This window comes from Erinaceus europaeus, chromosome X (assembly GCF_950295315.1).
Source record: "Erinaceus europaeus chromosome X, mEriEur2.1, whole genome shotgun sequence".
Lineage (NCBI taxonomy): Eukaryota > Metazoa > Chordata > Mammalia > Eulipotyphla > Erinaceidae > Erinaceus > Erinaceus europaeus.
In genome coordinates, this window is record NC_080185.1 from 55,374,387 (window position 1) to 55,398,433 (window position 24,047).

Genomic DNA, 24,047 nt, shown 5'->3' on the forward strand with positions numbered 1-24,047 from the left:
GTCTGAGGCTTAAACAATTGGAGGTTTATTTAGGCACAGCAAAATAGGCAAAGGAGAAAAGATCAGCTAATCATGATGGCAGAACCCATGAGTCTATGGTAGTTATGAGCACTCTCAGCTACTTGTGTTCACGTCCCGCGGAACGTGGCATGAAAGGTATGGGGAGAAGTAGAGTAGGCAAGGAGGAGCAGGAACAGAGAGCTATTTCTGGCAGACACTTATTTAAATCACTTCCTATAAACCCACAATTCCTTGTGGGTTTGTCTGTCCTTGGTATGCTTATCAGGCTGACATCAGGCATATGCTAATTATGCTCATATCCCAACACCACACCACATTCATGCCTAGCTCATATATTTTGGGCATGCTTTCTCTCCTGCCATTCCTTTTCTTTACTTGTCTCATCTGGCGTTTGTTAGGCAAAGGCCAGAAACCTGGGGATGCAGAAACTATGCTAAGCTATGCATGAGGTTGAAGCTATGCATGAGGTTGAAGCTATGCATGAAGTTCAAGAGCAACTACAGACACAGTGGAGGAGTACTAAAGGTTCAGAGAGGGAGCTGAGACTGGGAGTTGGAGAGTACTTTCAGGATCATAGTATATGTATTGTATGGTAATTCAAGAAACTCTAGTGCAAACACTTCTCCTTGCCTAAATGCTTGTGATGAGTTATTCACACACAGCCTTGTTCCCGTGCACATCAGCATGTCACTTATCTCAGATCTACTCATTCTCAAAGTCTTTGAAAAATATTACCTCTATGAAAAATTCCACTATCAATCCAGTCCACTCTTTTTTCTTTTGTGAATTAAAGTTATATTTTGTTTATTGCCTCCAGGGTTATAGCTGGGGCTTGGTGCCTGCATTACTAATCTACTGCTCCTGGAGGCCATCTTTTTCCCATTGTTGTTGTTGTTGTATAGGACAGAGAGAAACTGAGAGGAAGGGAAGACAGAGATAGGGAGAGAAAATACAGACACCTGCAGACCTGTTTCACCGCTTGGGAAGTGACCTCCCTGAAGGTGAGGAGCCAGAGGTTAGAACTGGAATCCTTGTGCTAGTCCTTGCACTTCACACTCAGTGCACTTATGCCAGTGTGCTACCTACCACCCAGTCCCTTAAAGTTATATTTTAAATCAGCACAAGATATAATGTATTTGTAGTCCCTCTCTATTCTTTAATCATTTCAGGTATATAATTCCTTTTAAGACCCCAGTCAGGGGTCATTTTTCTATTATTTCCCTGCATGATCTGAATATTGGAGATATGGATGAGTTCCAGTCTTTTTCTTTTTTTTTGCCTCCAGGGCTTGGTGCCTGCACCACGAATCCACTGCTCCTGGAGGCTATTTTTTCCCCCTTTTGTTGTCCTTGTTGTTTAACCCGCTGTGCTACCTCCCGACCCCCCAGTCCTAACTCTTATCAATAAGGCTTCATGGGCTCAAGGGTGTGTGTGTTAACAGACTAAACACTGTAACACGGATGTAAGGTATTTATTGCTGAAGACATCTGAATTAGAGGGCCTTTTACATCCTACTTAACTGGATGGTTCTATGTAAGAAATAGCAATCATTGCTACTTGTTTCACATTACCATCCTAAACAAAGGTTAACAAACTCAAAGTGAGAACAAACTCAAAGTGAGAACACTATAACAAGATGGTGCCAGGCAGAGGCAGTCTAAATGCAGTTGACCTCAAAAACTACCAGGTGAATCCAGGCTTGCTTAACTTTAGATCATTCAGTTTTCTGTATGTTTCTTCATGCAGATTATCCGTGTCAATGCTATAAAAAAAAAAAAACAAAGAAAAAATCATGTGTTATGTCAAGTGAACAGACAAATGCTTTCAGTAGCTTTCCTATGATCAATGATTAAGAATCACATTCACACATGTTCCATGACATTATTTCAGTTCCATTACTTACTCAACTATCTATCCCTTCATTTGGCCTTAGTCCCTTTCCATAGTTCTCAAGAGGAAAAACATAATTTCTTCTTAAGACTCTCTCTTGTCCCTCCCACTTACACCAAAACCCTGCCCTTATTAGTTCATTAGTTCCCTCTCCTATGTTTGCAACCTCTCTAATAGACTCCTTTTTCTCTGCCAACAAATTTGCCTGTCTTAAAATAAGGCCAAAAAAAAAGTTACTCTCTTCCCTATAGTTCCACAACACTCTTCACCAAAAAACCCACATCCCTACTATTTGCAAACCCTCGGAAAACTATATCCTTTCCTCCACCATGCCCTTATCTTCCATCCCTTCAAGTCAGCAGTGTTCTCTTCTGCCTCGTCAAAAACCCTTGATACGATCATCTATGACCTTCTCATTCCAAAGTCAAATGCATATTTCATCCTTCTGGAAGGCTTTGATACATTTAACATTGTTAAGAATGTCTTCTTTAAAATTCACATTTCCCTTAGCTTTCAGGACAGCTTACTTCTCCTGGTTTCCCTTTCCATATTCTATTTCTATTTCATATTCCAACCTCTTAAAAGCTTCCCAAATTTACAGATACTCCTTGTAGGTTATTCTTACTATACCTATAAGATCTCATTAACAAAGCATGGCTTCAGTTATCTCCAGGGCACACTCCAAATCCAATTGCCTACAGACTAGAAAGTGTCCCACTAGCACTTCAAACTCTGTATGTGTGGCCATTCAACCTAGCAAGTGAAGAGTGTAATAGGATTAAGACCTATGAACTATAAAAGCTATAAAGTCTTTAAAGTGTGTACTAAAGATGAGTTTCTAGTTCTTAATGAATAGAAGGTGTTATTAGCTTAGCAATTCTGCCATTAATTGTAATTGTAGAGTAAGGAGATATTTAATATCATGGAAGTGTAAAGAGCTATTTGGGAATTTTTTTTTTGAGTGACTTAATAAGAATGGCTCAACTCCCTTATATGTAGAACTCACTGCTGGAGAGGAGAAATGCCAAACTGCTATGGGCTTAGGAAGCCCAGAGAGTTTCTTAAGAGTTAAAAGACCTCTTCTTTGTAAATTTAGCATTAGGAAAAGAAATTTATTCAAGATCCTTATCCTGGGAAAGACACCAAGGCCCATAAAATAAGTTATGTTGAAGAAAGAGAAAGACTTAAGTAGTGCCCCATCTCAATTCAGGGCCCTACGTCTTTCTGAGTTGCACACATTTATACCTCCAGTTAATTCAAGGAACTCCATGAGACCTAGATTCTGACACATATGGCATTTCAGAACAATATATGTGTTTCTGTGGACCAAAACACCTATAACACCTTGGAGTCCAAATATAATGATACTGCAGGAATGGCAAGTGCCCAGATTGTCAGGAAATCACTATTCAGTCACTTAAACTACTTGAGGACTAGAGAAGATCAGTTATCAAGATAAATCTCATGTGGCAATGAGAAACAATAGCAGCAGTGAGGGTTGATTATCCAATCAACATTAGAAACAAAATTGGCTCCACCTTTGGAAGCAGTTTTGAAAGAGAAGAAACCCCAAAATATATCAGACTAAGTGAGAGAGAGATGACTGAATTTGTACTCAGAATCCTACTAAACAGATATTACCACACAGTGCATGTAGGCTCAATCTAATTTTTTTATTTTCATTTCTTGACACATTCTGCTTTGTACTTTATGATCCACCTATAACTAACACATTAAAGATTTTCCCATCCCTATCAAGCACAATAAATCATACTGTTGAGTGTGTGCCTATCTTTGTTCATGCTCTCTCCTACAAATGGACTTAGTCTGGATTTCCCCCTCTACCCTTACCCTCATTTCTCTGCCTATAGGCTAAAGACTGAAATCAGATTCCCTTCTGCCTAAGAAACTTTCTCTGATTTTCTTGGGCTCAGTGAGCTATCTCCTGCGACAGCTCCCTTAAGACCTTGTGATTACACTACTGTTTTCTTCAGTTTCTTTATAAAATCAATACCACAAGAGCATTGGTTCCTGGATAGGATAGTTGTTTCATTTCTTATTCATTATTGTCTCCTAATACCTGTTATCTTTACCTAACACATAAAAAATAGCCATCAAGTATTTGTGGGATGAATAATAGTGAGCTTTGTCACTCTAGAGACTACAAATCCGTATTTCTTTGATTTTCTCAGTGTTTAGACACATAGTTTTTAGTGTCTCCTTACCCTCCGTTGGATAATCTAAATTAGCAATCAGTCTCCTATTTTTGAAGCACAGAGCTACTAAGTTTATAGGATAAAATAAAATGAGAAATAATATTAAGATACTTCACTTAAGTAGTTTCCCTCCTTTCTTTTATTTGATAGGACAGGATTAAATTGAGAAGCGAGGGGGAGATAGGAAGAGAGAAAGAGAGACGTGTAGCACTGCTTCACCACTTATGATGCTTCCCCCTATAGATGGGGATAGGGGATTCAACCCATCTCTTAATGCATGGCCATCTTGTGTAAGTAACTTTTAAAGAATAACCTTCCCCTACTCTTTGCAATTTTTAGATAAGAGTCCTCCATTTAGCAGTCTTACCTAGATTTAATACCTTTCCATTTGCCACAATATTTCATGGTCCACAGTTTCTTCTCACTTTGCTTAGTTAGGTATATATTTCTATTGGTTTCTGTGTTGTTTATTTTACATGTAATCTAAACTATACTTCTCAAGTTCTTCTAAAAACTGAAGAAACTGAATTTTTTCCCAAAGACTTTCATAAAACCACTATTATTCTGATAGCAAAAACAGGGAAAATACAAAAAAGAAAATTATAGTTATATCCCTAATGAACATAGAAAAAGCCACAACAAAATCAAAGGGAACCAAATTTGGCAATATGTTAAAAGGATTATACATAATGACTAAATGAGATTTATTCCAGGGATGCAAAGACAGCTCAACATACTCAGATGCATTGATTTAACACATCCTATATCGACAAAAGAAAAATCATAAGTGTACCAGTAAAGGCAGAGAAACTTTTTAATAAGATCCAATACCAGCTTACAATTAAAAAAAACTCCCAATGAAATGGGGGATAGAAAGAACATCCCACATTTGCTGAAGGTCACATATGAAAGCTCACAGAAAACATCATCTTTCCCAGCATATTGTTCAGCTCTGATTTCTGTTGGTATAGGGGACTGAACCTGGAACTTTGGAGCTTCAGGCACGAGAATCTTTTTGCATAACTATTATGCTATTTAACCCCATCCTAACATCATTCTCAGTTATGGAAAGCAGAAAGATTTTCCCTCATAGATCAGGCACAAGACATGGGTTCTCATATTCACTACTGCATCAAAAAGATGTTAGGAATTCTAGCCATAAAAATTATGCTAGGAAAGAGAAATAAAAGGGATACAAATGGGAAATGAAGAAGTGAAATTATCACAATCTATGGATGTCAATGAAAATATAAATAGAAAAAAATCTAGATATTCCACTAAGGGGGGGGCTAGGACAAAACACAACACAAAATGCACTTTACCATGTGTGAGTTTGGAGAGTAAGTCTCCATTCACCACATGGAAACACCTGCACTAGAGAAGCTTCACATCTGGTGGAGTAGTCCTGCAGTGTCTCTTCTCTCCTATCTTAAAAAAAGAATTCCACCAGGAACATAGGAATTGTGCAGGTACAGAGCCCCTGTGATAACCCTGGTGACAATAAAAATATATTGCATTAAAAAGCTGGGAGAGGAGTAGAGAGGTAGCGTAATGGTTATGCAAAAGACACCCATGCCTAAGGCTCCAAGGTTTCAAGCTCAATCCTCAGCTCTACCATAGGTCAGAGCTGAGAAGTACTCTAGCCTGCCTCACCCCCCCCTCAGAATCTCTCTCTTGCTCTCTCATTAATAAAAATAAAATATTAAAAAAATATCAGAGGGGCTAGGTATTGGTGCACCTATGTAACCACAAAAATTACAATGTACAAGGACCCAGGTTCAAGCCTCTGGTCCTCACCTGCATTAGGAAAGCTTTAAGAGTGGTGAAGCAAGGCTATAGGTGCCTCTTTCCATCTCTTATCTCCTCCTCTCAATTTCCCTCTGTCTCTATCCAATAATAAATTTTAAAAAATATTTTAAAATAAAAGCTATCAGAGTCAGTAGAGTAAAGTATCAGGTTACAGAAAAAAATCAATATAGAAAAGTCTACAAAAACGAATAATGGAACTGTATATTAAATTAAAAATCTTTTACACATGGGGGGTCAGGCAGTAGAGCAGCGGGTTAAGCGCACATGGCACAAAGCACAAGGATCCTGGTTTGAGCCCTCCCTGCTCCCCACCTGCAGGGGGGTTGCTTCACAAGTGGTGAAGCAGGTCTGTAGGTATCTATCTCTCCCCCTCTGTCTTCCCCTCCTCTCTTAATTTCTCCCTGTCCTATCCAGCAACGACATCAATAAGAACAATAATAATAACCACAATAACGATAAAAACAAGGACAACAAAAAGGAAAATAAATAAATATTAAAAAATATTTTACACATCAGAAAAAAACTCCATAAGGATAAACAGAAAACTGAGGGAATAGGAAAAGAAATTTGCATATTATACTTCAGACAAGTGGTTAATATCAAACATCTATAAAGAACTCATACAGCTCAACAAAAAGAGAAAGCACAACCCAATTAAAAAGTGGGCAGAGGATATACATATGGCTCACAGACATATGTGGAAATGTTCTATTTCACTCATAATCAAAGAAATGTATAGGAGACCAGGTAATGCCAAACTACGGAGAGAAAAGACGGAAAACCTCTTAAACCTTTTAGAGGCAAACCTCCGTAGTACATGCTGTGCAGCTTTCAGAGGGAAATCTTCGTGCAGTATTTGCTGAATCAGCTTTCAGAGGCAAACCTCTGTGGTGCAAACGTGCTGTTAAACAGCTCTCTGAAAAATCTCAGTGTTCTACATGCTGTGAGACCACATCTAGCTGCTTCTGAACTTCTCCCAGACTAAATTAGGGGAAGAGACTGTATCAAACCAAAAAGACAAATAATTACATAATTGGGTAATGATCCAGATTTATGGGGAAGTGTGCCAAAAATTACTATATAAAGACACCCCAATAAATGTGCCCAGGGTTCCACTCCTTGAATGGCCCCAAGGTTCCTTGCCTAAGAGTTTCAATTTCCTCCCCTCCTTTGGACCCTTGCGGAACCTGACTCTGCAGAACTGCAAATTAAAACCACACAGAGATTCCACCTCACACGTGTGAGAATGGGCTCTGTCAATAAAACAAGAGAAGATAAGTGTTGAATAGAATGTGGAGGAACTATACTACATTGCTGATGGGAATGTAAACTGGTGCAGCCACTATGGAAAACAGTATGGAGAATTTGTGGGGGTAGATAGCATAATGGTATGCAAAGAGACTCTCATGCCTGAGGTTCCAAAATCCCAGGTTCAGTTCCCAGCTCTATCACAGGCAGAGCTGAGCAGTACTACGGTTTAAAAAAAAAAAAGGTGTTTTGGGAGATGGTGCACTGGATAAAGCACTGGACTCTCAGGCATGAGGTCCTGAGTTCAATCCCCCACAGCACATGTACCAGAGTGATATCTGATGTTCTCTCTCTCTCTCTCCCTCTCTATAGTTCTCATAAATAAACAAATAAATAAATAAATCTTAGAGAGAGAACACACAACATGGAGAATCCTTAAACACAAATGGAGATGCCACAGGACCCAGCAATTCCACTACTAGGCCTATACCTAAAAGATACAACAACACTGATTTAAAGGGGTATTACATCCTTCTGATTATAGCGGCTTTATTCACAATAGCAAAAACATGAAAAAGACCAAAATGCTCTTTGACAAAAAACTGGATAAAAGAAGTTATGGGGGGTTGGGCGGTGGCTCAGCGGGTTAAGCGCACGTGGCACAAAGCACAAGGACCGGCATAAAGATCCTAGCTCGAACCCCTGGCTCCCCACCTGCAAGGGAGTTGCTTCACAGGCGGTGAAGCAGGTCTGCAGGTGTCTATCTTTCTCTCCCCCTCTTGTTTTCCCCTCCTTTCTCCATTTCTCTCTGTCCTATCCAAAAACGTACGACATCAATAATAATAACCACAAGGCTACAACCACAAGGGCAACAACAACAAAAAGAATTTATGAGACATATACTCAACAGAGTATTATTCAGCAATAAAAAAGATGATATTGTGTACTTTGAGATAAAGTAGATGGAATTAGAAAAGATTATGCTCAGCGAAGCAAGTAAGGAAGTGAAGGACAACCTCAGAATGGTTTCACTCAGATGCAGAATATAGACAACTGAATAAACAAATGTGAAGAAAACAAAGTGTCAACCAATTTTCAAAACTATGAGAACTATAGTGGTTTTTTATGATTGGGAATGGGGACACAGACCTTTGGTGACAGGAGTGGTGAAAAAAAAAGTATGCTAGTTACACGTTATGGTGAATATAGAGGCATGTCTAGCAGTCCAGTAAAAAAAGGAAAAAAGGAAATAAACTGCTTGATGGGGAAAATGAATGAGAGGAATAGAGTATGTTCTCATCTATACATGGTTTAGCAAGGGTTCCACTAAAAACTAAACTGAAGCTTTAAAAAGAGTAGTTTTATGGGTTTTGGAAGTATAATATAAAAGAGCTACACCAGCCATGAGAAGACCATGAGAGGGGGGCAGAGTCAAGATAGCTACATGAAGATAGCACCTAGGATAACTCTACTCAAAAAACTGCTTCAAATCCTGGCAGTTCTAAGTGGAAGCAGAATTTCCAGGCCAGTAGGAAAGAAACTATAGAGGAGGTGGCAATGAGGAACCACAGATGAAAATTATAACCCATCTATGAATTGGCAAATGTGTGCTGAAAAGCACAAAGGAGAGTTGAGCAGCCAACTACCATTGCATCCCCCCAAAACCAGCCCCCAAGCCAGAAGTGGCTTATGAGGAAAAAAAAAAAAAAAAAAAGAGCAGCCAGAGACAATGAAATCACCATGGAGTCAAAACTCCTCAAGCAAGATTCTAAGGTTGAACCTTTTGTCAGAATGCAAGGGGATGGGGTCTATTTAACCTTGCCTGATTGGATCTGAGTTACAGACAGTCCCAAAGTAAGCTGACAGGCTGGTAAATTTGCTCTCTGAAACAATCTTATATATTTGTGAACATACATATGTCCTGTTAATCTATCAATCCCTTCCCTGATTCTCTGTGTAGATTCCCTTTGTTGACTGCCCTGTTACATTCTTTTTCCCTCTCCCTCTCCCTCTCCCTCTCTCTCCTTATTCTTTCTCTTTAGGTTAGTTTCGGTTTGACTGTTGCTTTTTTAGTTGTTATTTATTTTTGTTGTGTTCTGGGGGAGGTGTTCTTTGTCTGGTTTACAGACTGTTTGTTAGGTGTTTCCTTCCTTCTTCCTTCCCCCTTTCCTTTCCTTTCTTTACATAGCTGTTTCTGGCATCTATTCCTCACTTAAGTTTGGATCAGAACTACAGTCAGTCTCACAAGCAATTTGTCAGACTGGTAGATCTGCCCACTGGAAAAAAAATCAGACAAAGCATCATCTCCAATGCACTGTGAGCATATACATTTTTCTATTAGTCTGTCAATTCGAGGAAGATGGGTCCTGAAATTAGCACAGCTTAAGATGTTTCTAGCCATGACCACAGAATGTGACGTCATATCTACAGGGATGAAGAAGTTACACAGGCTCCTGTGAAAAATATGGACAGCAGATCAAATCAATGGGGTTTACATTTAACAATATTTATACACTTTCCCCATATTTGGGAGCTACTCTATTCCCCAATCAGGTTCTAGTCCTTTTTCCAACTCTGACACCATCTCCCCAAACAATAACTTTGGTCCACCTGCATGTTAGCTGTCAGGCTCAGGCAAAAACTAGTAAAGTCATGGGTGCCTTGGAATATACCTAATAGACCTACTAGCTTTTTCCAAAATGGAGACTCCAAATCTCCATCCGTAATATTCTTGCCTTTAGGTTCATGATTAGTCAACAATTTGTTCTGCTTTCTATCTTAATTCTTTTTCAGCCACCAGGGTTCCAGATGCTATCATGATGCCAACCAGACTTCCCTGGGCAGATGACCACACCATATGTCCTGGAGCCCTACCCCCCAGATCCCTGCCCCACTAGGGAAAGAGAAAGGCAGTCTGGGAATATGGATTAACCTGTAAAAGCCCATGTTCAGCGGAGAAGCAATTACAGAAGCCAGTCTTTCCACCTTCTGTACCCCATAATGACCCTGGATCCATACTTCCAAAGGGATAAAGAATAGGAACGCTATCAGGGCAAGGTATGGGATACAGAGTTCTGATGGTAGTAACTGTGTGGAGTTGTACCCCTCTTATCCTATAGTTCTTGTCAGTGTTTCCTTTTTAAAAAAGAAACTATCAGGCAATATAGTAAGGTGTCAAGCTGAAATTAACATACAGAAGTCAGTGGCATTCCTCTATGAAGACACTAAATTAGAAGAAATCAAGATATCAATCCCTTTTACAAAACAATAAAATATCTAGGAATAAGCCTAACAAAAACCTAACAAAAATACTGAAAATTATGAGTCACTACGCAAGGAAGCAAAAAAAGACACAAAGAAGTGGAATGATATTTCATGTTCATGGGATGGAAGAATTAACATCAAAATGAATATAGTACCCAGAGCCATATACAAATTTAATGCAATTCCCATCAAGATCCCAACCAATTTTTTTTAGGAGAATAGAACAAAAGCTACAAATGTTTATTTGGAACCAGAAAAGACCTAGAACTGTTAAAAACAATCTTGAGACGAAAGAACGTATCTGGAGGCATCACACTCCTAGATCTCAAATTGTATTACAGGGCCATTGTGGCATGGTGATCACTTGGTACTGGAACATAAATAGACACAGTGACCAGTGGAATAGAATTGAGAGCCCAGAAGTAAGCCCTCACACCCCTGGACACCTAATCTTTGACAAAGGTGCCCAGACTATTAAATTGGGAAAGGAGAGTCTCTTCAACAAATGACATTGGAAAAATTGGGTTAAAACGTGCAGAAGAGGGAGTCGGGCTGTAGCGCAGCGGGTTAAGCGCAGGTGGCACAAAGCACAAGGACCGGCATAAGGATCCCGGTTCGAACCCCAGCTCCCCACCTGCAGGGGAGTCACTTCACAGGCGGTGAAGCAGGTCTGCAGGTGTCTGTCTTTCTCTCCTCCTCTCTGTCTTCCCCTCCTCTCTCCATTTCTCTCTGTCCTATCCAACAACAATGACATCATTAATAACTACAACAATAAAACAACAAGGGCAACAAAAGGGAATAAATAAATAAAAATTTTTAAAAAATTTAAAAAAACATGCAGAAGAATGAAGCTGAACCACTATATTTCACCAAACACACACAGATGTAAATTCCAAATGGATCAAGGACTTAGATATTAGACCAAAAACTATCAAATATGTAGAGGAAAATATTGGCAAAACTCTTTTCCATTAAAATTTAAAGACATCTTCAGTGAAAAGAATCCAGTTACAAAGAAGACTAAATCAAAAATAAATCAAAAGGACTACATCAAATGGAAAAGCTTCTGCACAGCAAAAGAAACCGCCACCCAAAGAAAGACACCTAAAGAGTGGAAGATCTTTACATGCTATATATCAGCCAAAAGGCTAATAACCAAAATATATGAAGAGCTCACCAAACTCAGCAACAAGAAAACAAATGATCCCATCCAAAAATGGACAGAGGATATAAACAGAATATTCTCCATAGAAGAGATCCAAAAGGCCAATAAACACATTAAAAAATTCTCCAAATCATTATCAGAGAAACACAAATAGAGACCAACAATGAGATACCACTTCACTCTTGTGAGAATGTCATACATTAGAAAAGGTAGCAGCAACAAATGCTGGAAAGGTTGTGGGGAAAAAGGAACCCTCCTGCACTGCTGGTGGGTATGTAAATTAGTCCAACCCCTGTGGAGAGCATTCTGGAGAACTTTTAGAAGGCTCTAGCTAGAAGTGGACCTACCTTATGACCAAAATATCTTCGGGAAAGATCTAACAAAGGAGGTAAAAGACCTTTACAATGTAAACTATAGGACATTGTTAAAAGAAATAAGATGACACAAAGAGTGGAAGAATATCCTATGATGACAGATTGGAAGGACAAAATAAAACCTTGTTAAAATGGTCATTTTACCTAAAATAATTAATAGATCAATGAAGTCTCTATCAAACTATCAAGTGGCAATATTTAAGAAAATAGCCATTTTAAATTTTGTGTGGAATCACAGAAGGAAAAAAGTGAAAATATTGTACTCCCTAACTTCAAACTATACTACAAAGCAATAGTAATTAAAACAATATTGTACAACAAAAATAGGCACTCAGACCATGTAAAAGTATAAAAGCATATATATATATTTCAAGAGGCAAATTCAGACTATGGAGAAAAGAAAGCATCGTTAACAAACTGGACAGTCACATCTAAAAGAAAAAAGAAAGTAGATAGAAATTCACATCAAATACAAGAATTAACTCAAAATGGATTTTACTTTTGGATATTGGACTCCAAACCATAAAATGCATAGAAGAAAAAAGTGATTCACTCCAGGAACTTGAAATTAGAGATACAGCAGTAAATCTATTCCAGTGTCAAGGGAATCTAATACAAGAATAAGCAAATGGGACAGCATAATTTTTAAAATTTTTTAAAAGAAATATCTATTTATTGGATAAAGACAACTAGAAATCGACATCATCAAGATGACAGAAAAGGAGGTTGTCAGGATTGTATAGGTCTATGGGTCTTTGACAGTGATTTTGGCATTACGTAACATAAATCATGAAGAGGTAAAGAATTGTACACCTAAAAATACATCTTGTAAAAGCCAATGTTATTTCAAGAAAAAAATTGAAATCTGGAAAAGAAACTTGTTATGAGTGAACTCTATGTGTGTGTTTTATTTTGTATTATAAACTATTATTGCACACTGATACTGACCTATTGACTGACAAGTTATAAGGATTTGAAAACACAACAGGATCACACTGGTCAAATGGCAGTGAATAAAAGAAGCAGGGACAGCGCAATATTTTATAGTAAAAAATAATGGCATGGCATCACCAACAAAGTAATTTTCTGTTTCAATTCAGTACTTTTTTTTTGCAGTATACACACTATATTGAAGTACCATATCAAATTACTCTATATTTAAAGAAGAATTCAAACGGACTATTGAGTTTGTTTCAACATGTTATAGACTCCAGCTACCTTTTTCTGAAAAGACACCATGGTGATTCCTAACTCCTGAGGCTTTTCATGTCATGAATGATTTCTGCTTCCTGGGTAGTAATCATTACATTCTCCAGCCTTTGAAACTGACTTGCCAATGTTAAAAAATAAAAATAACTTCTGTTTCAACCATATTTGTAATCAGCCCTTTGTGCTGTTTTCATTTATTCTTCAATACATCAAAATGGTTTTATAATGTGGAAATTTTGCACTCGGTCTTTATTTTTCCATTGTGTATTCCAGCACTGCATGCCAGAAATGAACGATCATTTGGCCATTGGTTAGCTGCCAGTAGAGCATGGATGGCTGTATCCTAAATAAAAATTACTTTTTGTGTCATGCCAACCTGCTGAGCTGGCAGATGGACACTGACCAGAAAAAGTCAAGGCATCCACTTTCAAAAATTATCCTACTACAACTTCATCCCTTTGCGTTTTGGAGCCTCTTAAAATGGACACACCAAGTCCTTTAGCAGTTATTAGAAGAGGGAAGAGGAAAATCATTTTATACAGTGTTTCCCGTGTGCCAATAGCTGAACTAGGTACAGTCAAAATTAATGTCTCACTTCATTTGGTCCCATGATAACACTGGGTGGTCAAGTAGTGGAATTAACTCCATTTTACAGATTAAAGTTCATGGAACTTTAGTAAGCATATGCATGTCACTAGTAGATATAAGACCTACCATTTAAACTAGAGCTTCTGGAATCCGGACCCTATTCTTATCAATGAGATTCTGTGCTGTCTATTCTCTGCCTGTCCATATACTCATAGGAGACCTATTGGTAAATTCACTTTGATATTTTGCCTTGTCATGCATGGCCTGCCCTCAGCTTTTCTTCTTTTTCTTCAGTTTTGCATACTATGAACAAACCCAACATTGCTCATCCTGACTCCCCCCCCACAATATACCCATCCTATTCCCCCAAACCCAGTAACTTACTATAGTGTCTGCAGTTTACATACTGGGCCAGACAGTGCATCACACAGTATTTGCACCCCAAAATCCTTGAGATCATTTCCACATAAGTCTAACAATGTTAGGTTGTCATTCCTGTTGAGAACAGAAGCAAGGGCTCCACAGCACACATCTGTCAGATGACAGTCTGCTAACCTATGGGGGAGAGGGGATTCATGAAAGAAATCAGTCTTACTCCAGATGCCACAGTGGTCCTTCATACAATTCGGAACAAAAACCTGGTAGACACTGGTCCCTGTGTACTTACCACAGGTTCTGGAGCCTGCAAGAAGAGTGTTTCAGCCCTTCACACATCACCTGTATGCCCCTATCCCCTAAGGCATTATCGCTGAGGTCAAGGTCTCTGAGATGTTCATTGGTGTAGAGCGCATTGCGCAAATCTTGACAACATTTGCCAGTCAAGTGGCAGGTCCACAATCTGACAGGAAGTAAAGTAGAGAAGGCTGGCATCATTTCATCTTTACTAGGACAGTTTAAGGATTTTGCTTGGCGAAAACTCTGGTGAAGGATATGGGAACTTAAACCCAGCAATATGTGGTTATAAAATTATTACCCTGAAATCTTATACTTTTTGTAAAACACTGTTAAATCAGTAAAAAAAATGCAAAAAGGAATTGTTCTAGGGGGGTCAGGGGGTGACTCAGCACGTAGAGTGCATGCCTTACTAAGCATAAGGTCCCAGGTTCATTCACCAACACTACCCCTAGGGAAAAAAAATCATGTTTCCCTATTTGAAAAATACATTGAAAGGCCATAGTTTCATGTAAAAGATTATTGGAATAGAGAGAGCCAAGCAAAGACTGTGTGAGAGGAGAAAATACTTTCTATCCAAATTACTGAGGTCTTCACTTACTGTTGTTTCCTTGGTGAGTCAATCATCAGGCCAAAAAAATACTCATTTAATTATGGGAGTCGCTGAAACATCAGGAAACTCTGCCTTTGGCTATACTCTGTAATACTCACGCCAAATCCTTTAACAGACAGTCAGGCTGTTTTAATCCTTCACACAGATATTTCATTCCCAAGTCTTCAATTTTGTTATTAATTAGAAGCAACCTGGTCAGAGTCCGGGAATAGCAGAGAACTTGGGAGAGGTATTCACAACAAGTTGAAGAAAGAGAACATTGAGAAAGCCTGGAAGGATGGGGATATCAAGGTGACTGTTAACCATAGTGGCAGAAACACACATCCCTGAATCTCAAATGCGAAAGCCCATGAGAAAGATAAGGGTGAACAGACACTCACACAAGATTCTCAATTATACCCTTCGTGCGCAGCAGGCCTTTGCAGAGATGACGTACTCCTGAGTCTCCCAGGGCATTCGCAAACACAAAGAGCTCTTTTAAGGTTCTATTCACTTGCAAGAAAGAAGAGAGCTCTACACAGCTAGCATCTGTGAGGCTGCATGTGCTCAAGCTAGTCAGAGAAAAAAATAAACAATTAGGTACTGCAGTCACCTAGAATTGTTCTCCCAGCTTTCCCATTTAGCTAATTCCTAGCTACCCTTGAGGTATTAATTCATGATGCATATTGTTCACAGATTCTCTTCCTGAGGTATTCAGTCCACTATGACCTCCTCTCCTTCACTGGTTTCATCTTGCATGCCTTAATGATATCACGATGTTAGGGACTTGATTACACACTAAGTTGTATGGCTCTTCAATTGTTTCACATTTGTATGTCCATAGTGCAGTCTTGTTGCCTCTAGTCTTTCTATTAACTCTACCCATGCCAAGCTCAGCCTTAGGCACACAGTTTCCACACAAACGGTGATTGGGCCCAATGCATGTGAGATTTTACCACTTGAGCACTGACTTTGTATTGCTTTTTACTTCTCTGAGAGACAAGAAATGGGAAGATGCCATAGCACCAGATCTTCAGTGCCATGGAGCTACACGTATGGTGCCACACAAAAGAAAAATAGCTTACCATGTGAGTAATCTTTCAGCCACCTCATTCTTTATAGAATAAATAAGAGGGCCAGGCTATAGTGCACCCTGTTAAGTGCACATATTACCAAGCACAGGACCCAGGTTTGAGAACCTGTTCCCTCCATGCAGGTGGGCCTGCTTCACAAGCAAGGAAGCAGGTCTGCAGGTTATCTGTCTTTCTCTCCTCTCTTTATCTCCTCATCCTCTTTCACTTTCTCTCTGTTCTATCTAATACAAGTTGGAAAGAAAAAAATGGCTGCCAGGAGAGGTGGATTCATAGTGCCGGCACTGAGTCCCAATAATAATCCTGGTGGCAATAAAAAAGGAATTAATAGTGGGACAAGCTAGTACAAGATATCCCAAGCCAATAATACAAGAAAAGGAGCAGGAATAGCTATTTTAATATAGGATAAAATGAACTTTGAGGCAAAGAAAGTGGTAAGGGATAGTAAAAGAAAGTACATATTGGTCAGGGAATCAATCCAACAGGAAGACATAGTCACAGTATCAATATATACACTCCCAAAAAGGAATAGAACAGAACTGGAAGCATCACACTATTATACCTCAAACTATATTATATTGCTATTGGAATAAAAACTGCTTGGTATTGGAATAAAAACAAGACATATTCACCAATGGAATAGAATTGAGAGCCCATAAATAAACTTTCATACCTGTGGACATCTACTTTTTGACAAGGGGGCCCAAAATATTAAATGGAGAGAGAGTCTCTTCAACAAATGGTGCTGGGAAAATTGGGTCAAAACTTGCAGAAGAATGAAACTGAACCACTATCTCTCACCACACACAAAAGTAAACTCCAAATGGATCAAGGACTTGGATGTTAGACCAGAAGCTACCGGCAACACTAATTTCCTTCTAACTTTTATAGGTATCTCCAATGACTCAAGTCCAAATACAAGGAAGAATAAAACAAAAATAAACCAATAAGACTACATCAAATTGAAAAACTTCTGCACAGCAAAAGAAGCCACGACCCAGTGACCCTTATATCAGACAAAAGGCTATAAATTAGACAAAAGGCTAATAACAAAAAAATATATAAGGAACTCACCAAACTCAGCCAAAAAAATCATTCCATAGAAAAGTAGAGGATAGGAACAGAATATTCACCAAAGAGTTCCAAAACACCATCAGACATATGAAAAAATGCTCCAAGCCATTGATTGTCAGAGAAGTGCAAATAAAGGCAACAATAGGATAACATTTCATTCCTGTGAAACTGTCACATCAGGAAGGAGAGTAACAACAAAATTTGGAGAGATTGTGGGGGTAAAGGAACCCTCTTTCACTGTTGGTGGGAGTATAAATTGGCCCAACCCCTGTGGATAGTAGTCTGGAGAACTCCCAGAAAACTAGAATGGACCAATCCTATGACCCTGCAATTCCTCTCATGGGGATATATCCTAAGGAATCAAACACAGTCATCCAAAGAGATCTCTGTATACCAATGTTCATAGATGTACATCTTTTTAAAAATTTATTTATTTTCCCCTTTTGTTGTCTTTGTTGTTTCTTATTGTTGTTGTAGTTGTTATTGTTGCTGTTATTGATGTCATCATTGTTAGATAGGACAGAGAGAAATGGAGAGAGGAGGGGAAGACAGAGAGGGAGAGAAAGATAGACACCTGCAGACCTGCTTCACTGCCTGTGAAGCAATTCTCCTGCAGGTGGGGAGCTGGGGGCTCGAACCAGGATCCTTACTCCGGTCCTTGTGCTTCGAGCCACCTGCACTTAGCCCGCTAGGCTACCTCTGGACTCCCGATGTACAACTTTTTAAAAAATATCTTTATTGGAGGATTAATGGTTTGCAGACAACAGTAAAATACAATAGTTTGTACATGCGTAACATTTCTCTGTTTTCCACGTAACAATTCAATTCCCACTAGATGCTCCTCTGCCATCATGTTTCAGGACCTAAGCCCTCCATCCCCACACCCCAGAGCCTTTTATTTTGGTGCAATACACCAACTCCAGTCCAAGTTCTACTGTTTTCCCTTCTGATCTTGTGTTTCAACGTCTGTCTATGAGTGAGATCATCCCATATTCATCCTTCTCTTTCTGACTTATCTCACCTAACATGCTTCTTGAAGCTCCATCCAAGATGAGGTGAAGAAGGTAAATTCACCATTTTTAATAGCGTAGTATTCCATTGTGTATATATACCACAAATTTCTCAGCCACTCATCTGTTGTTGGATACCTGGATTGCTTCCAGGTTTTGGCTATTAAAAATTGGCAGAGTAATTTTTAAAAAATATTTATTTATTTACTTATTCCCTTTTGTTGCCCTTGTTGTTGTGTTGTAGTTATTATTGTTGTTGTTATTGATGTCATCGTCGTTGTTGGATAGGACAGAGAGAAATGGAGAGAGGAGGGAAAGACAGAGAGGAGGAGAGAAAGATAGACACCTGCAGACCTGCTTCACCGCTTGTGAGGTGACTTCCCTGCAGGTGGGGAGCCAGGGCTCGAACCGGGATCCTTATGCCGGTCCTTATGCTTTGCTCCACTTGCGCTTAACCCGCTGTGTTACCGGCCAACTACCCGGCAGAACAATTTTTAATAGCCTGGAAGCAACCTCGGTGTCACACAACAGCTGAGTGGCTGAGACAATTGTGGTATATATACAAAATGGAATACTACTCAGCTATTAAGAATGATGAAGTCACCTTCACCTCATCTTGGATGGAGCTTGAAGGTATCATGTTAACTGACATAAGCCAGAAAGAGAAGAATGCATATGGAATGACCCCACTCATAAGCAGAAGTTGAGAAATAAAAACAGGAAGAGAAAACAAAGAGTAGAACTTGGACTGGGTTTGCTGTGTTATAAAATGCCAATATGAGTGCAACCAAATATAAAACAACTACTTATTGGCCTTAAGGGAAATATTAACAGCAACACAATAATAGTTGGAGACCTCACTGCAACACTAGAGCAAGAGATACATTAATGGGACAAAAATCAACAAGGCAGTAGAAGCCTTAAATAAAGTCTTAGATGAGAAGAAGTTAACAGATATATTCAGAACCTTTCATCCCAAAATAAAATATGTGTAATTTTAATTGCACGTGTAACATTCTCAAGGACTGACCATGTATTGGGGCACATAGTCTTAATATGTGACTGGGAGTCGGGCGGTAGCACAGTGGGCTAATCGCAGGTGGTGCAAAGCACAAGGACCAGCATAAGGATCCCAGTTCGAGCCCCAGGCTCCCCACCTGCAGGGGAGTCACTTCACAAGTGATTAAGTAGGTCTGCAGGTGTCTATCTTTCTCTCTCCCTCTCTCCATTTCTCTCTGTCCTATGCAACAACAACGACATCAATAATAACTACAACAATAAAAGACAACAACAAGGGCAACAAAAGGCAATAAATAATAAATATTTAAAAATAAATAAATAAATATGTGACTATAGAACTCAAAACAAAAGTATCTTTTCTGACCATGAGAACTTGAAGTTGGAAACCAACCACAAAAAGAAAAGGACAACACCCCAAATATAGAGCCTAAACAATATGCTTGTACATAACACCTGGGTCACTGAAGAAACTTAAAAATTACTTGGAGAACAACAAAAATGAAGAGAACAACTACCAAACCCTGTGTTTTTTTTTTAATTTATGGTGTTTTATTTATTTAATAGTTATTTCTCCTTTTGTTGCCCATGTTGTTTTTTATTGTTGTAATTCTTATTCTTATTATTATTATTGATGTCATTGTTGGATAGGACAGAGAGAAATGGAGACAAGAGGGGAAGATAGAGAGGGGGAGAGAAAGATAAGACACCTGCAGACCTGCTTCACCACTTGTGAAGTGACTCCCCTGCCGGTTCTTGCGCTTTGCACCATGTGCGCTTAAACCGCTGCGCTACTGCCGACTCCCGGTGTTAGTCATTCTTTGATTGAGTTACAGACTTTTGTTAGTAAGGTTGTCTGGACCTGGGCTTTTATTCTTGGGAATATTTTTCATTGTATATTCAATTTCTGTACTAGTATTCAAGCTATCAACTTCCTTAGGGATGAAATGGATGGAACTGGAGGTAATTGTGCTTGGCAAAGCAAGTAAAGAGATGAAGGACAACTACTGGATGGTTTTACTCATGTGAAATCTAGACAACAGGTACAAACGAACTTGCAACAACAGCAACACACACAAATGTACACATGCACACACACACACACACACACAAACCAGAAGCAAATAGATTGTTTCTAAGACTGTGTAAGTACTACAGTGGTTATCTTTGGGAGGTGGGAGGGTAGGGGACATAGAACTTTGGTGGTGGCTGTTTGTGTGGATCCATACTATGTAATCTTACAATCTCATAACACACTATTAATCATGAATAACAAAAAAAGAATGAAACAAAAAGTAAACATAATTAATTATTAAAATGAGTAAGTATTATTCCATAATTTGAAAAAGATGCTATTGTGTCCCTCAGGACAAAATGGATGGAACTAGAGATGATCATGCTTGGTGAAGTAAGGAGGTGAAAGACAACTACTGAATGGTTTCTCTCACTTGTAGAATATAGAGACCTGACACACATGAACTTGCAAAGAAAAAAGAAAGAAAAAGAAAAGAATAGCCAAACAATATCCAAGACTTTGTGAGAACTATGGGATTTATCTTGGGGAGAGAGTATGTCACAGGACTTTGATTGGGTATTTGGTGTGTAACTATATCTCTGTAATCTTATAAAATATTATTCAAAAATACACAGTGTACTGGAAATAGCATGAGACTGAAAGACAGATTTTGTAGTCACATCTTGCCTAGTTAGTAGTGTGACCTTGGCCAAGCTGCTCCCCTGTCCTCAAGTTTCCTCATCAATCCAATAGGGAGAAGAAAACCCATGTTATGTATTTATCATAAGCATAGATAAGGTGAAATAGATACTGACATACAATAGTCAAAAATTTAACAATCCAGTAGTCACATTAAGATGTTAGATAATTATAAGAAATTTAACTCAGGACTTCCAGGAGGTGTGGCTATAGAGTAATAGGAAACAAATGATCCCCTCCCAAAAACAACAAATATTGGAGGTTGGGCAATAGCGCAGTGGGTTAAGCACAGGTGGTGCAAATCACAAGGACCCGTGGAAGGATCCCGGTTCGAGCCCCTGGCTCCCCACCTGCAGGGGAGTTGCTTCACAGGCGATGAAGCATGTATGCATGTGTCTATCTTTCTCTCCCCCTCTATCTTCCCCTCCTCTCTCCATTTTTCTCTGTCCTATCCAACAATGATGGCATCAATAACAACAATAATAATAACTACAACAACAATAAAACAACAAGGGCAACAAAAGGTGTAAAGAAGCAAATTAAAAAATATATGTACAACTGTAGACCTTAGTAAATTCACCAACTACAGCTGAGACATCTGCAGCCACAGGTCAACACTCGTGAGTATAACTGAGGCAAGAAGGGGTGTGGGTTTGTAACCAAACATGGAAATTTTCCACTCCAGGCCATACAATATGGCATCATTTTGCTTCTATGTCCAGCAAACTGGTGGTGAAAGAAGGGAGCTTGTTACATTTTAATTCTTGATTCAGGGATTATAAGATTCTGAATTTCAGGCAAGGACAGGCCACAAAAACAGGGAATGTTCGCCAACATGTCTGTCGCCTAAATGTAAAGGTAATTTGCAGTAGCTGGCAGTGACCAACTATCAAATGGCGGTTTGTTTTGCTTTATGAACACAAGCTAAAGCCCAGCAGCAACCACTTACGTTTTGATTACAGATCAAAATCACATAGAGTAACTAAATACAGGCAACACAAAAAGCACAGCTTATAAAAAAAAAAAGCCAATCCCAGCCCACAAACCCTACACTGCCCAACATATAAACAAAATAGAAGGTTAGAGATCACAACAACAGCACTACCTGCTGGCCAGCAATAATCAGCACAATATATGTGTAAGCAAAGAAATAGGAACAAGCAAAAAAGTATGCCATATCAATCATAAATGAAACAGAAGGACTCTAAGAAATTAGAGAGACTATCAGAGACAGACAAAAAGCTCATTGTGAGAACTCTGCAAGGATCTACACATAGTATGGAGAAACAATCAAGAATTGAAAGAGCATTTCACTACGGAATTAAGAAACACAAGAGAGGGGAGGGCGGTAGCACACTGAGTCTGCAGGTGTCTACCCTTCTCTCCCCCTCTGCCTTCCCTTCCTATATCACTTTCTTTCTAACCTATCCAACAACAATAGCAGCAGCAGCAGCAGCAACAACAACAATAATGGAAAAATGGCCTCCAAGAGTAGTAGGTTCATAAAGCAGAAACCAAGCCCCAGCAACAACCCTGGAGGCGACAACAACAACGAAAGAAACATAAAAGAGGTGCTCAGAATAGAGTTCTCTAAGTAAATACAAAGAATAAAAGAAGAAATTCAATCAAAATTCATTAAGTAGTTAGAAAGCATGAAAGAAAAAACTTCAAAGAGAACTGCAGGGAGTGAAAGACACTCTGAGTGCAGTTCAAACTCAGGTAGAAGGCTTAGGAAGTAGAATCATACATGCAAGAGAAAGAACTTCCAATCTAGAGGATAGTTACTCTACTCTTTCAATTTAAAGATGAGGGAGAGAAAAGGTTTAGAAAGAATGAAGTGGGGAGTCGGGCTTGTAGCACAGTGGGTTACGTGCACATGGCTGAAAGGGCATTGACGAGCATACAGATCCCGGTTCTAGCCCCGGGCTCCCCACCGGCAGGGTGGTCGTTTCACAGGAAGTGAAACAGGTCTGCAGGTGTCTGTCTTTCTCTCCCTCTCTCTTTCTTAGCCTCCTTTCTCCATTTCTCTCTGTCCTATCCACCAATGACAACATCAGTAACAACAATAACTATAACAACAATTTAAGAAAACAAAGGCAACAAAAGGGAAAATAAAAAGATTTAAAAAAAAAAAGAACAAAGTGACTCTCTGTGAAATTGTAGACTCCATCAAAAGGTTGAATGTAAGGGTGAAAGGAAAATCTGGTCAAAGGACCAGAGATAAATTTCACAAAAATTGTAGCTGAGAATTTCCCTCACCTAGGCAATCCTCAAAACATGCTTATTCAAGAGGCAGACTGATCACCCAGGTTCATGAATTCAAAATGACCAACACCAAGGCAGATTATTGTAAAACTGTCAAAACTCAATGAGAAGGGGGAAAAACATTGCAGGCTGCTAGAGAAAGGAAAGAAATTACATATAAAGGTATACCTATCAGACTTTCACTAGATTTCCCTTCACAGACCCTAGAGGCAAGAAAAGAGTGGAATGACATATTCAAAGTACTAAAGGAGAGGGAAAACTTCTGTACCTTACAAGAGAAGGGGATTCAGAAATCTGGTGTTGGGAATGGTATGGAATCATACCCCCGTTGACATGTAATTTTATAAATATTAAATCACTAATAAAATTATAAAAAAAGAAACTTACTCTAATTTTTCCACTTTACAGTTGGAGTGTTTGAGACCCTCACAAAGATACTTCACCCCTTCATCCCCAAGGGGGTTTTCACTTAAGTCCAGATCGATGAGGTTTGTGTTGCAAATAAGAACAGAGGCAAGATACTTGCACAAAGTCTCTGAGGTATCAGGGGAAACGCTGTCACTCAACCTAGGGAGAATAAACAAACATGGACAGAACTGGCTTTTTCATTGCCCTACTCACCTACAAAACCTCATGATAGAGAAAATGAAGGTCAATCAATTTAAGAGTTCTGGTTTTGAATATGTCACAAATCACTTCCCCCTTGGGAGCAACTTGTACAATACTCTCAAAACACTGTCTCCACATTGCAAACTAATTCACTGCTGAATACTCCAAAGATATAAAGGGTTGGGAGGAAATAGAAAGATAATATAATCTTATTTTCAT

General features: G+C 39.0%; 1 protein-coding gene across 9 annotated transcripts in view; it reads right to left on the reverse strand.

Moving 5' to 3' along the window:
• Window positions 1-1,479: 1,479 nt before the first annotated feature.
• LOC103120163 (NACHT, LRR and PYD domains-containing protein 12-like) overlaps window positions 1,480-24,047 on the reverse strand; it is a 62,150-nt gene continuing 39,582 nt past the window's right edge. For 7 of the 9 annotated variants that reach the window (XM_060183170.1, XM_060183171.1, XM_060183172.1 and 4 more), the window contains 6 exons: window positions 23,607-23,786; window positions 15,450-15,620; window positions 15,168-15,338; window positions 14,452-14,622; window positions 14,169-14,339; window positions 1,480-1,783 (listed from right to left, as the gene is read on the reverse strand). In XM_060183170.1, the coding sequence (XP_060039153.1) occupies window positions 1,702-1,783; window positions 14,169-14,339; window positions 14,452-14,622; window positions 15,168-15,338; window positions 15,450-15,620; window positions 23,607-23,786 (946 nt within the window). In that variant the 3' untranslated portion in view covers window positions 1,480-1,701. The remainder of the gene's footprint in view (window positions 1,784-14,168; window positions 14,340-14,451; window positions 14,623-15,167; window positions 15,339-15,449; window positions 15,621-23,606; window positions 23,787-24,047) is intronic. The other 2 variants (XM_060183176.1, XM_060183174.1) reach the window with 2 other exon arrangements.